General features: G+C 37.7%; 1 protein-coding gene across 2 annotated transcripts in view; it reads right to left on the reverse strand.

Annotated features, from left to right (window-relative positions):
- Positions 1-1,485: 1,485 nt before the first annotated feature.
- MACC1 (metastasis associated in colon cancer 1) overlaps positions 1,486-15,019 on the reverse strand; it is a 93,449-nt gene continuing 79,915 nt past the window's right edge. For both annotated transcript variants that reach the window (XM_010832781.1, XM_010832782.1), the window contains one exon: positions 1,486-2,308. In XM_010832781.1, coding sequence (XP_010831083.1) covers positions 2,096-2,308 — 213 coding nt within the window. In that variant the 3' untranslated portion in view covers positions 1,486-2,095. The remainder of the gene's footprint in view (positions 2,309-15,019) is intronic.

A 15,019-nucleotide genomic window follows, 5' to 3' on the forward strand; every position in this document is an offset into this window, starting at 1 on the left:
AAGCAAAATCACCACTAAAAATGATTGTGTTCCGAACTTACAGATTGTTTCTTTTTTCTCCCTTCTCCCTGAATTCATTTTCAACTGAAATAAATTCTGTCCTTGAATGTGTGTACATAACTCCTTGGGCAGGCTGTATTCACTTATCATCAAATACAAATATTAAAAGCCTTAAAGATCTTAAATCCTAATTCAAATTACCTTTGCCAGCATACCAAATACCTCAGGGTAGGTGTATTAAAAGCTCTAAAATGATTCTGCTTTTACTTTTTAGCCAAATGGACATGTTTTATTCAGGATCCCTAAATAAAATCCTTATTCAGCTCATCCACATTACCTTTGAAGACTTCTCTTTCTTTCCCTCACTCCTTCACCCTTCCCAGCCCTTCACCTTGGGTACATGCATCTCCTGAGCTCCCTTCCGGCTTGAGGGCTTCAGTGCACTGAGGAACTGCCCCGCCACCCTCTCCAGACAAGAAGCAATGTCTGATCCTCCTTCAGGCGCATCATTTCTTTACCAGGGAAAACTTATGCGATCTCCCTGATCCTCATGATTCCCCCCTCCCCTGCCCCGAATCTATATCTCTTGGCATTCCAGCCTTTCCTCTGCAGCTGGTATTGCAGATGCCATTTTAAATTTAATTGTATAATTCTTTATTATTGCCTCTATCACTTCAGCAGTACTGAAGTCAGGGGGATCATGCTGTTTTTTCCCATTATTAATCTCAAACATCTATGCATCTGCCACAAAGTGGGTACACACACTCTGTCAACTGAATGACAATAAATGAGTGACTGTCTAGGGCACATAAACAGAGGCAGGCAGCCAAAGGACTGGACACAGGAGTAAGCACAGACCAGCCCTTATCAACTCTCTAGCAGTTAGCATTCATACTTGCCTAAATTTCTGTACAATCTTTGTATTCCAAAAGATTTATAAGACATTCTGAAATACACACACATACACATGATTACACAAACACCTGAGCATGCACACACACACACCAGGTATCAGTGTTTCTGGTAGATAAGATGGCTGCATTCAGCAGCAAGAAATCAGGCTTTTAAAAAATAACCCTTCTTTTCAAAAAATCTTTGAAAGTTAAAAGAATTACTCTGCATTATGATCCTGAAGAAAAAGTTGAAGGATTAGCTAGACCTCAAGATGGAGGAAGGTGGTAAAAATTCCAGTTGGTGGATGCAGACAGCAGATTTCCAGCCGTATCTTCCTTCTGGCACCTTCATGAGATGGTAGAATAGAGCAGAGAGCTTAATTAAAAGGAAATAATTACCTATAAGTTTTAATATGCATTTTGTTTTTTAAAAACTATATTCCCATGTGCTATGTTTGGGGCTAGTGCACTGGAACAACCCAGAGGGATGGTATGGGGAGGGAGGAGGGAGGAGGGTTCAGGATGGGGAACACATGTATACCTGTAGCGGATTCATTTTTATATTTGGCAAAACTAATACAATTTGTAAAATTTAAAAATAAAATAATATTAAAAAAAAAAACAGAGCCAGATTCTGCAAACAGAAAACCTGCTTCACACTGGCTGTATAGCCCTGACTGTCCTCTCCAGCCCTTAGTTTCTCCACATGAAAAATGGGAATAATCCTAGCAAATGCCACTGGAAATAAAAGTGATCAGGTAGAGAAAGTAGGTAGTCTGATGCCTGGCCACAGAGCATTGCTCCCTTCTCCTCTCCCTCTACCTGTCTGCTGGCAAAATTCCAGTGTTTATATTGAGAGCCTCTGGATTATCTGGGTTTCTGTGTGATGTAATTATGCTGGCAGTCATTTGCTTTAACTAAAAGAAATTAAAAGTAACTTTGAAAGGGAGAAAGAGTTTTTTCTTTCCATTCTCAACAATAAAGCAGCTTAATGTTTGCATGTGAAAGGCAGATACAAAAATACATATTTGATTATAAAACCCATCCTTGGATTTTGTGCTAGGCTATGTTTTCACCGGGAAAAACTTTTTTTTTTTCTTTTTCTTAAAAGCAATACTTTTCTGAGATTCTTTTCCTCTCTCTCTCTTACACACACCCCTTTCTCCCTCTACTCCTTCCTCTCAAAAACATATCCTTCATTTCTATACTTCCTCAGAAGTGGAGAATGCAGTTGCTCTCAAAACCTCTAAAGAATTCACTAGTATTAAAGCTCCAGTTAAGTCTCGCCACTGTTTGGTCACAGGGTTTTTCATTCTGTCCAAAGCCGATTGTAGGTCTTGTAACACATCTCTGTAGCTGTTTCCATAGTGAGCACTCCAAGTATAAAGAAAATCATAGGCAGGTTTCCACATCATCTATACAGAAAAAAAAGACTAGTTTGTAAATAAGTCAGAGAGGAAAAGAGATGCTTTAAAAAAGGGTTAATAAGGCTCTTAAAATTTGAAAACAGAATACTAATTATATGTAAATATATATATGCATATCTACACACACTTATTTAATGTCACAGATGATGCTCAGTCACACATTCAGGTGCAACTCTTTGTGACCCCACGGACTATAGTCTGCAAGGCTACTCTGTCCCTGGAATTTTCCAGGCAAGAATATTGGAGTAGGCTGCCATTTCCTCATCCAGGGGATTTTCCCAACCCAGGGATCAAACCCGTGTCTACTGTATCTCCTGCACTGGCAGGTGGGTTCCTTACCCCTAGTACCACCTGGCAAGCCCAATACCACAGAAAATATGTTTTAATAACTATCACTCCTCTGTTATATCCCTGTGTTTCTAAAACTATAGATTTAAAAAAAAAACAGTGACCATAAATAGGGCCTTTTTTTTCTAGATTCATCTAAACACTGCTTATTTTCTTCATGTGAATTCCTTATGCAATTTTTTTATTATAACAAATACTACTGAGATAAACTTTTCACTCTCTGACACATTTTTAAGGTGTAAGTCATAACTCTTTTATTGTTATATATATCTGTGGTGATCTTTACCACACCACATATAACAAGAAGGAGCTAAACAGTATATCTAATGCTTTAAGTCATTGTATTTGAGCAAGTCTCAGTTCAGTTCAGTCACTCAGTCATGTCCAACTCTTAGTGACCCCATGGACTGCAGCATGCCAGGCCTCCCTGTCCATCACCAACTCCCAGAGCTTATTCAAACTCATGTCCAGAGTTGGCAACACCATCCAACCATCTCATCCTCTGTCGTCCCCTTCTCCTCCTGCCTTCAAACTCTCCCAGCATGAGGGTCTTTTCCAGTGAGTCAGTTCTTTGCATCAGGTGGCCAAAGTATTGGTGCTTCAGCTTCAGCATCAGTTCTTCCAATGAATATTCAGGACTGATTTCCTTTAGGATAGACTGGTTGGATCTCCTTGCAGTCCAAGGGACTCTCAAGAGTATTCTCCAACACCACAGTTCAATACATCAATTTGTCAGCGCTCAGCTTTCTTTATAGTCCAATTCTTACATCCATACATGACTACTGGAGAAACCATAGTTTTGAGTAGACGTACCTCTGTTGGCAAAGTAATGTCTCTGCTTTTTAATATGCTGTCTAGGTTGATCATAGCTTTTCTTCCAAGGAGCAAGCATCTTTTAATTTCATGGCTACAGTCACCATCTGCAGTGATTTTGGAGCCCCCCAAAAATTCTCTCACTGTTTCCATTGTTTCCCCATCTATCTGTCATGAGCAAGTCTATAAATAAGTAAAAATGTAGCTTCATGATCAAGTCAAAAGGAACACAGAAATATACTCCTCTAATTAAAAAATAATTTAATGATACATTTTAATAACCAAAAGAAGGAGAGATATTCAATACTTCATTGTGCTTTCTCTAAAGCACCTACCCATACTAATGACCTCATTGTTTCCATAGAAATAAATGTACGTCAAAGAGGAACCTCACAAAAGAGTGTGTATATAATGGTAACCAAGGCAACCAGCCTCAGAGAGAATAGAGACAAAGGCTGACCAAATAAGACAAACTGCAGAAAACACACACACAGACACATAGCCACGTTAAAATGCATTTTTTTGTAGGATAATAAAAAAATGAACCCTGTACTTGTAATGGGAATATTTGGAATATAAACTTTGTTACTTGTTACTTTCTTGGGTTCGCTAAACTAATTCATTTGTGATTTTATCACTTTCAAAGTGCAGGAACACAGACTGTGACATATTATGCAGAGCTGCCCCTTTAAAATAGAGCCTCCAGTAACAGTAATATCACGTGAAGCAGGGCCTTGAGATCTAATTGTCATCCTCCACTGATATCCCCATATACTCTGCATTGAAGCTAACAGAATGAAAGACCTAAATAAGGAGTTCTGCTATGTTTCATTTCAATCTATATATTAATAAAAGAGTAGGCATCAAGACAAAAGTATAATTTGATGTTATTTATTCAAATGGCATTCCTGGGAAGCCATGAACACCTGTATTTTCACCTCTCTAGGCAAAGCTTGATTCTTCAGGATACTGAATGGAAGATAATTATTAGTTAAACCATATTGATGTGGTCTTGATGCAGCAACAGAAATCACACTGTATTTCTGTATATAAGATTTATCCTCACCAGGCTGATTTATAAAGAACTGTATCTTCCATCACTGGCAAACTATGAATGAGGTGTTCTCTCATCTACTTTCCTGAACACTCACACTGAAACCAAACTTCCCAAAGTGTAGGTTCCACTAATACTCTGCCATGCAAGATGAGCTGAGGTACAGTAACAGAGCCTTACTGTCAGATTCAGTCTTGCCTATCACTGCCAAGATGCACAGAAACACTAACTACAGAATAGTTTATTCTGTACTGGGTATATCTCAGTTAAGTTTTGTTCAGTCACTCAGTCGTGTCCGACTCTTTGTGACCCCATGGACTGCAGCACGCCAGGCCTCCCTGTCCATCACCAACTCCCGGAGCTTATTCAAACTCATGTCCTTTGCATTCGTGATGTCATCCAACCATCTCATTCTCTGTTGTCCCCTTCTCCTCCTGCCTTTAATCTTTCCCAGCATCAGGGTCTTTTCAAATGAGTCAGTTCTTTGCATCAGGTGACCAAAGTATTGGAATTTCAGCTTTAGCATCAGTCCTTCCAATGAATATTCAAGACTGATTTCCTTTAGGATGGACAGGTTGGATCTCCTTGCAGTCCAAGGGACTCTCAGGAGTCTTTTCCAACACCACAGCTCAAAAGCATCAATTCTTCAGCACTCAACTTTCTTTATAGTCCAATTCTCACATCCATACATGACTATTGGAAAAACTATAGCTTTGACTAGATAGACCTTTGTTGGTCAAGTAATGCCTCTGCTTTTTAATATGCTGTCTAAGTTGATCAAAGCTTTTCTTCCAAGGAGCAAGCGTCTTTTAATTTCATGGCTGCTGTCACCATCTGCAATGATTTTGGAGCCCCTAGAATTAAAGTCTCTCACTGTTTCCATTGTTTCTCCATCTATTTGCCATGAAGTGATTGGACCAGATGCCATGGTCTTAGTTTTCTAAATGTTGAATTTTAAGCCAACTTTTTCACTCTCCTCTTTTACTTTCAACAAGAGGCTCTTTAGTTCTTCTTCGCTTTCTGCCATAAGGGCGGTGTCATCCGCATATCTGAGGTATTGGTACTTCTCCTGGCAATCTTGATTCCAGCTTGTGCTTCTTCCAGCCCAGCATTTCTCATGATGTACTCTGCATATAAGTTAAATAAGCAGGATGACAATATACAGCCTTGAAGTACTCCTTTTCCTATTTGGAACCAGTCTGTTGTTCCATGTCCAGATCTAACTGTTGCTTCCTGACCTACATACTGATTTCTCAAGAGGCAGGTTAGGTGGTCTGGTATTCCCATCTCTTTCAGAATTTTCCACAGTTTGTTGTGATGCACACAGTCAAAGGCTTCGGCGTAGTCAATAAAGCAGAATTAGATGTTTTTCTGGAACTCTTGCTTTTTCCATGATCCAGCGGATGTTGGCAATTTGATCTCTGGTTCCTCTGCCTTTTCTAAATCCATATCTAAATCTATATCCTAAACCTCTGTAAAAGCTTTAAATTTGTAATCTGTGTCAAATTCATTTAAAATTCCCTGATGTTCAACTAGCTGGCACAGTATTTTTCAACTTTTTATATATTGTTTAAAATGCTAATGTTTATAGCTAAAGACATTTAAGATTTTATTTTAAGCCCCCTGGTGACTGAGTCTGATAAAAAGATGTATTTGATGATGTATTTGATGATATGATATATTTGATGTATAAGATGTATTTGATGATATGATAAACAGCAACTCATTTCATTTCAGTACCAAGATAATGACACAGTATCACAGGGAACAGATGCCTCTAAAGGACAGTAAATAGCTAATTTTCAGGTTGTGCACTACGAGGCAGATTCAAAGTATATGCCTTCACTAACTTTCTTGGGTAGAAAAGCTCTGTTTCAAGTATCTTGTCACAGCACAGCAGATTGCTATGTATAGAAAAGGCCTGAGGCATACTCAGTCATAAAGCAGCCCCTTGGTGCTGTCAGAAGCAGGTAATACACCAAGGTGATATGGGAATTAGAAACTACAGATTCAGAAGTCCAATGGTCTATCTACCTACTTAATAAGGCAGCAGCAGCTGCTGCTGCTGCTAAGTCGCTTCAGTCGTGTCCGACTCTGTGCAACCCCATAGACGGCAGCCTACCAGGCTCCCCTGTCCCTGGGATTCTCCAGGCAAGAACACTGGAGTGGGTTGCCATTTCCTTCTCCAATGCATGAAAGTGAAAAGTGAAAGTGAAGTTGTTCAGTCGTGTCTGACTCTTCGTGACCCCAGGGACTGCAGCCCACCAGGCTCCTCCATCCATGGGATTTTCCAGGCAAGAGTACTGGAGTGGGGTGCCAAAGGCAGAGGGCCATATAATCCCTTCAAGTTTGGTAATTTGTACTCATAGCATAACAGTATGGCCAGTTTTTGCAATTCGGTGGAATGTGGATAGATTGCTGAGTCCCAGACCCTAATTAGGACCTCTGAAGTGGGAAATGACTTCCCAGGAGTCTCCTGTATTTGTCAGAAATACAAGGACGCATATTGCCCCTACACTCATTAGAAATCCCCTGGAGTCTAAACTATAAGCTACCTAGAAATAGGTATAGTGGTTTTGGACTAGAAACACATGATTAACTTCATGATTTGTACTAAAACATGAGCACATTTTGCATCCCGTTTTTGCTCCTATTTGCTGCAAACTAAACCTGGATATTCCTTCAGTGGAAAATGTGTTCTGCTATATATAATATCATTGGTGGCTCTCAATACTGATGACACAGAAATACCACTGTGGCACACATTCAATGAAAATGTTTGAAATACATTGTTGTTACTTATTTCACTTTTTAAATCAAAATTATTGAGCAACTGCTATAAGGAATTTTGTTACAAAAAGGAATAAAACGAATATAGCAGAGCTCTTGTTTTTAGAAGCTTTATAGCATGGAAGGGAGATTGATTCTTGTAGAAACACTGGCCCAATGTATGAATAGACAAGATTTGGTAGTAAATAATAATTAAGAAAAATTCAAAACTACTTGCATATTGTAATTCAATGTACGACAAAAAAGTGGCAGTTCCATCAACTGAGAAGCACTATGCTGTAATAGAAAGATGAGCATTGATTTCAGAATCCTGGGTTCATATCCAATTTCCTTTTTCTTTTGGAGTATTCTTGCCTGGAATCCCATGCAGAGAGGAGCCTGATGGGCTACAGTCCATAGGGTCTCAAAGAGTAGGACATGACTAAAGCAACTTAGCACCATATGGCAGACATGGGATAGTTACAGTAAACTTATCAAATTATCAGAGTTTTGAATTTTTATTCTATAAAACTGGTAATACTCTCTATGTCTGTGTCCAAAACACCTCATGAAGTGTCTGGCATATAGGATGCATTTAATACTTATAAATAGGATATGATTGTACTTTTTGGTGACGAAAAGATAAGCAGTATGGTTTTAGCCTTACTGAGTTTGAAGTAAAACAGGGGCTATCTGTTATCCCCAATAAGAAACTGAAATAGAGAGATGACCTCTAGGGAGCAGGCAAGGGTTTAGCATAATTCATGCTAAAGTGATGGTGAAGAGCATGAGAGTAGAGGAAAACACCAAGGTAGAAAATAAAGGTGTAAAAAGTTTAACCCATAATGAAGTCTACAATTGGGTACCACAATTAAGAAACAGAAGCAATAAAAGGGTGGAGAAAAGCTGGTGTTAGAGTAATAGAAAAATGAAACAGATTGCTTCATGCTGCAAAAGTTAAGGACTGATAGTATCCCCCAAAGGACATTCAGTGGTTGGCTCACACAAATTTATGTTCATGCAGTCTCCCAATTCCATGTTCAGTGACACACTGGAAAGTTAAAGTCATCCATGTTGGAAGAATTTACACCAAGGAAAGTGGTAAAAGCTATAAATTAGGGCTTTTCCTCCCTGGACAAACTTGTAAAACTACCAGCATGGCACTCTCTCACTGAAGGTGTCTCTCTTCTGTTACTTCTGCTACTTGGAACATCAAGTGATGTGGAAACATGAAATAAAATGGAGAAAATTCAGGATTTTGCCAATTAATAGGACTTTGGTAACCTTGGAGGAGGCAGTTTCAAGAGAGTGGTGAAAGGGAGACTGCAGGTATAAGTAGGTGCCAAGAAACTGGAAGCCACAGAACAAATGGGTCGCATCTGGAATTTGGAAGTTAAAGGAAGAGAGACAACACTAGAAGTAGAGGCAGTGGAAGATAAAACTATGTTTCAAGGGACAATAATCTGTAAAAAGTGATATTATATAACTGAAGGGAGAATTTGGTTTGAATCCTAACTTAGCCAGATGGAGAATTTAGGGCTGCTGAGGATTAAAGAGGCAGCAAATGTAACATACTCGAGGTGAAAAGTCAATTTTCTTTAGGCAGAAAAGACATAAACACAGACAAACATTAAAATAATTATGGAGTTGGGGCAGGTAGTTAAGGGGGCAAGTATCAAGAATAATTGAGAAGGGATTAGATCAAAAGCGTATGTTGTAGTTATGTACTTGATACACGGATGAGAAATATTAAATTTGAGGATCTATATTTTCCCTCAAAAAGCAAACCTCTGCCAAGCACAGTAAATATAACTTTTTCTATATTAAGATTTGCCTTAACAAAGCATGATAGAAGTCCAGCTTTCATCAATGCAATAGTCTAATCAGTTGTTTGTTGTCCTATATGGTATAGATATATGACAATAGGGCTCAAATTCTTAAATACTTACATTTTTCTTTCTTCAGCACTTTTTATTGTCTAAAATCTTTCTAGTTTTCTTAGCAAGTGAATATATGTTATCACAGGCAAAGACAGAAAACATAACTTGCATACATTAATTAACTATGGCCTTTATGTCCATCACCAACTCGATGGACATGAGTTTGAGCAAGCTCCGGGAGTTGGTGATGGACAGGAAAGCCTGGCGTGCTGCAGTCCATGGGGTCGCAAAGAGTCAGACACAACGGAGCGACTGAACTGAACTGAAATGGTGGACTTTATGAAATTATATCCAAATATACATACACAGTAAGACAACAAAGGATTCTAAACTTTATAATAAATTAAAGAGAAAACAAAATTATTTTCCCTGGAAAAGTTTGAATGAATAAAATGAATAGAATAAACAATTTTCTTTCTAGGATGATCTAAGTTAAATCTAAAAAAAAATTGGAAATGAGTTGTGGACTGCCAAGAACTCTTCCAGGTTTATGTTATCTTATATCTATTCAGTGGATTAAAAATAGTTCTTCCTCTCTTGCTCAATGCTATGATTTAAGGAAAGATATTCAGGAACTCTGCACTAAATGCTCTGACTAATCAAAAGGACAACATGCTCTTGAAGGTTTGTTTTTGTTGAATTTTTTCCTAACGACAAAACAATTTCCATCAGCCTTCTCATCTTTATCATAAATATTTGACACAGAATATCATAAATATTTGACATCATTCTCATCTCTTTACTCTTACTTAGACTTTTCATGTTAACTTCATGGTGTTTATGGGTTCATCTTTGAATAGGAAGCATGAGGCTGATGAAAGCCGAGAGTTGTTAATTTCTCATCTCTGTGCTATGATCTCTTTGTATAAAGGGCAGCAGCATCAGTAAAACGTTTAACCTATGAAGTCTGAGCAGTTTCCAAATCCTCAGAATTTTTATAGTAGGAATATGTCTTTGATTTATCTTTCAGATACTAGAAGACAAATAAAAAGGTAAAGGAGCAGTGAAAAAATGGTGTGTGATGCGAAAAGAAATGAAACAGGATAGAGTTTTCCAAATTTAGAGTGCTTGTTCCTAAAAGCCAATCAGACGAATTAGATAATGCACTAGATAATGAAATGCAACATGAACAAAAGCAATTCAAATTGAGCAAAGCATTCTTCATCTTATTTTAGCTCATAAAATATGAATAGTATAAAGAAAGCAAGTGGTTTTAACTACCTTGAGATAATTACATTTTGCCACATTAAAGAATTAATAATCCACCTACTTTCCTCATGAAACTATAGAAGCAATATTTCATTTTAAGCACAATTATCTGACGTATCAAGGCAAATTTGCCTCATTAGTGATTATTATATGCATTCTATCTTCAGTGCATCATTTACAATATCCAGGTGGTCCTTCTATCACCTGTAGTTGGTAAGTACATAAATATTACTAAAGAGAAGGTTGCCATTATCTTCAGAAAAGAAGGGAGACTAACATATCAGGGGTCACTATTTCCTTAGAAAGGAGACAGCACTTGGACTTGGTTAAAATTTGACCTAAGATTCTCTTGGAAAAGTCTCTTTGGGCAGAGACAGCTGTGTTTGCTCTAGAAATAACCTCTTCAAACTTCAGGGATTACGCATGAGCCAGAAGACAGAAGACCCATTCCTTGCTACTACATCAAAATAGTCTAACATCTTAGGAAAACCGAGGTAGGAAAACCTAGGTAGGAAACGAGTCCTGGTCACCTGGCTATAAATATGAGGCCATTTCACTAAAGTATTACCACAAATTTATTTCAGTATTAGATTTTTAATAAATACTAATTTAAGTTTTATAATTAGCTAGGCTTTGGTTTTCTGATTTTTTTTGTGATTGTTAATAATAAAACGATAGAGAAAAATCTAAATTCTAATACAAATATTAGTGTTTATAAATACATTTAAAACTATCTTTGTAATATTTAACCTAATATGACTATGACTTCTATTTGATTTTTAGTGTGGTAATCAGATACATCATTGTTGTTGTTTAGTCACTCAGTTGTATCCAACTCTTTGTGACCCCAGGGACTGTAGCCCTCCAGGCTCATCTGTCTGTGGAATTTCCCAGGCAGGAATACTGGAGTGAGTTGCCATCTCTTATACCAAGGGATCTTCTTGTCCCATGGGTCAAATCTGCATCTCCTGCATTGGCAGGTGGGTTCTTTACCACTGAGCCACCTGGGAACCCAATTAGATATATAATGCAGAATTAAGCCAAATATCATAGGAATACATAGAAATACATTACACTGTGATGTCTTTTTTCTTTATTCTATCATCTCAAAAAAGAAGGAGTGTATATTTTTAGAATTACACATTATAGCACCAAGCATTATAGTACTCTACAAAATAAACCATGATAGTCTAAATGCTATGTCACTGTGCCAGATCTCTAGTACAAACAGTGAAGATCTGAGAAATTATTCTACTTACTTTACCACTGGTAGATAAATTTTCATATAATATTTTCTGTTTTTAAACAAACTATTAATATATTTCTTACTGTAAAACAGCAGCAAACCATAGACATAAGCACCAAGGCTAGACGTGAGCCAGGCCGAGATACAAAACCAGGCAATACCACGTCCTATAAGCAGAGTCCATATGTTGCAGTGTGAACCAGAAAACCATAAGAGTACAAGGATGTTCCTTTTACTTTTTAAAAAATATATTTTCCAAAGAAAATTAAATGCTGTTAAGCCAGTAATAAAAATCTGATCAGCCAGGTTTTTTTTTCCCTCATTTTTTCCATGCATTACCATTTGCCAGTCTCTCAGAAAAGAAGGTTTACAATCACTGTGGATTTGTCCCTTATCTACATTCTTTCTATGGTTACTCTTGGCTATATTACTTAAAAATTAGTATACTTCATTCCCTTTTTGAAAATCACACATTGTCACACAGTTGTCAAATTCACCTATTCCTCTTAGACAAAATAATAAATAACATGTATTTAGCTATTACAATGTGCAAAGCGTTGTCACAAATATTTCACATATTTCAATCCTTCAAACATCTGAAGAATAGGAGAGTATTATTTGCTTCATTTTACAAGAAAAAATGATTCCTAAAAACAGTCAAGTAATGTGTCCAAGGTCTTAGGCTAATAGCTGGTAGAGCTGGAACAGAAACCCAGACAAGGAACTTTAACCAATGCTTGGGCAGTCATTCACGACTCTCCAAAATATATATGTCCAGCCATATCTCCTCATAATTATTAAAATGACCTCTCTCCTCAAACACTCATATTCTCCTCAGTGGTCTCTAGAAGTCACTGTATCCAGAGCCCTGAAATCTCCTTCTAGTCCTCACCAGTTATTAACATGTTACCTATCCTTCAGGACTAAGATATGCCCTCTGAAAGCTCCTGATTCTTTGATTTTCTTTTATTTAGTTAACTCTGAAAAAAGTTATCATCAGTAGAGCACAGTGAATAGAACTGTGTGTAAAACAAAGCTAGATTTAAATCCTAGTCCTGTCACTGATCTGCCACGTAATTCTGGAGAGCTGACACAAATGTATTCACTCAGTTTGCATATCTGCAAAAAGAAAACGGTTTAATGTCTGCTTTGAAAAGTTTGTTGAAGTAAAGGAGATATTGTAAAGAAAGCGCTCATAATGATTAGATGACATGCAGTAAACATGCAACAACTATTATTCTCATTATTATTTATATTTGCTTATTTTAGCATCTAATCATATATATCTTTGAAATATAACAATGCAAATATTAACAGTTTATCCCAATTCCCATGACAAATGAAATGTGACTTCAGAGAGAAAAGAATCATATCTTTCATTCTGTGTTTGCTATAGTTCCTATGTTCCAATGTTGAGAACTGATAATCACAGAAAACATGTTAATTGTATGGATGATTTATATACTGAATAAGGATACAGAGGTGAGAGTCTAAAAAAGTAGGAATAACTCCATATAGAACTTCCATTCAGCTATAAAAATAAGAATAAAATTACCTGTTTAAGGACTCCTACTTTACCATATTGAAGCTAGACTTAGAATAAAGTGCTCTGAACACTACAGCAGCCAGTTGGAGAATGAGGAGGGAAAAGATTGTAACTAGAAGATAAGACAGAGAATTATCTTCTCACTGATTAAGTGCAGACGGCAGAACATATAAATATTGCCTGTTACAACTCTCTATAGGTGGATGGTTTCTGAGATGGGAAAATATTACCATTAGGAATGTGGACTTCACTGGACTTTTCTATGGGATGATGGCCCATTTTGGTAAATCAGATAAGAGATCAGCCTCAGCAGGTTTATTGTTGCCTGTTGAAGTGGAGGCGGAGCCCAGTGGGCACGGCCAGAAGGTAGTTTAAAAGGGGAAGTGAACCTTTAGTGTCCTTGGTGAATAAATGTTCACACTGAATAAGATGGAAAGAGCACAGCCTTTATTGTTAGACAGGGGACCAATGGGAGACAGTTGCTAAGGAGATCACTTATGTCATAAATGGTAATAATCTCCAGAAGGTTAAATAAAGAATACCTAGTTTAGGCTGGTGAGTATCTTGACCCCGAAATCCCCAGCATTCTACTTGTAAAATACAAATGCTTTTAAATATGGACTCATTTTTTAAATATTTTATTGCTACCTATTTTTTAAAATAAATAGGCTCAGAAAAACTCAGAAAAAAATTTTACTAACATTCACAGGAAATTTTTCTTTGTATAGTGTAAATATACATTTTTCTCAAAAGAATTACTCTGAAAAGCACGTTTTGCTTATAATCATATTCTGCTGCTGCTACTGCTGCTAAGTCGCTTCAGTCGTGTCCGACTCTGTGTGACCCCATAGACGGCAGCCCACCAGGCTCCCCCGTCCCTGGGATTCTCCAGGCAAGAGCACTGGAGCGGGTTGCCATTTCCTTCTCCAATGCATGAAAGTGAAAATTGAAACTGAAGTCACTCAGTCGTGTCTTACTCTTGTGACCCCATGGACTGCAGCCTACCAGGCTCCTCCATCCATGGGATTTTCCAGGCAAGAGTACTGGAGTGGGGTGCCATTGCCTTCTCCAAAACAGTACTTGTTTACCTCAAAAGAAGGTGTTAAGGGCGAAACAGAATCAAAAAGATACAAGATGGAGGAAAGAAACAGCAGAAGGGCAGCTACAAATTCAACCACAGCAACAACTGTATGGAATGTGAGGGACCCAAACACCCCAGGGAGAACTGGGAGACTGCCAGGATGAAGCTAAACAGCAAAACCCAGCCACACGCCAGGACACAGTGCAATGTACATACAAAGACTAAGACAGATTAAAAGGGAGGGAGACGGAAAAAGATACACTCTGCCAACGGAATGAAAACTGAGGTAGCTATATCAACATCAGAGGTTGTGTAATTTTGCTTTTTATGTAGGAATTGTGACATCATTAGAAAAATTGAATAACTTTTCTTAAAATTTTACTTGGGGAGATGGTTAATTTAAAATTGTTGTTCTCAGAAATCTCCAGAGAGAAGCTTTTTTCATCTTATAAAAGAATAAAAAGTGGCCAAAAGAAAAAGTGGAGAGTGAAAAAGTTGGCTTAAAGCTCAACATTCAGAAAACGAAGATCATGGCATCTGGTCCCACCACTTCCTGGGAAATAGATGGGGAAACAGTGGAAACAGTGTCAGACTTTATTTCTCTGGGCTCCAAAATCACTACAGATGGTGACTGCAGCCATGAAATTAAAAGACGCTTACTCCTTGGAAAGAAAGTTATGACCAACCTAGATA

Source organism: Bison bison, unplaced genomic scaffold, assembly GCF_000754665.1.
Source record: "Bison bison bison isolate TAMUID 2011002044 unplaced genomic scaffold, Bison_UMD1.0 scf7180017862274, whole genome shotgun sequence".
NCBI classification, from domain to species: Eukaryota; Metazoa; Chordata; class Mammalia; order Artiodactyla; family Bovidae; genus Bison; species Bison bison.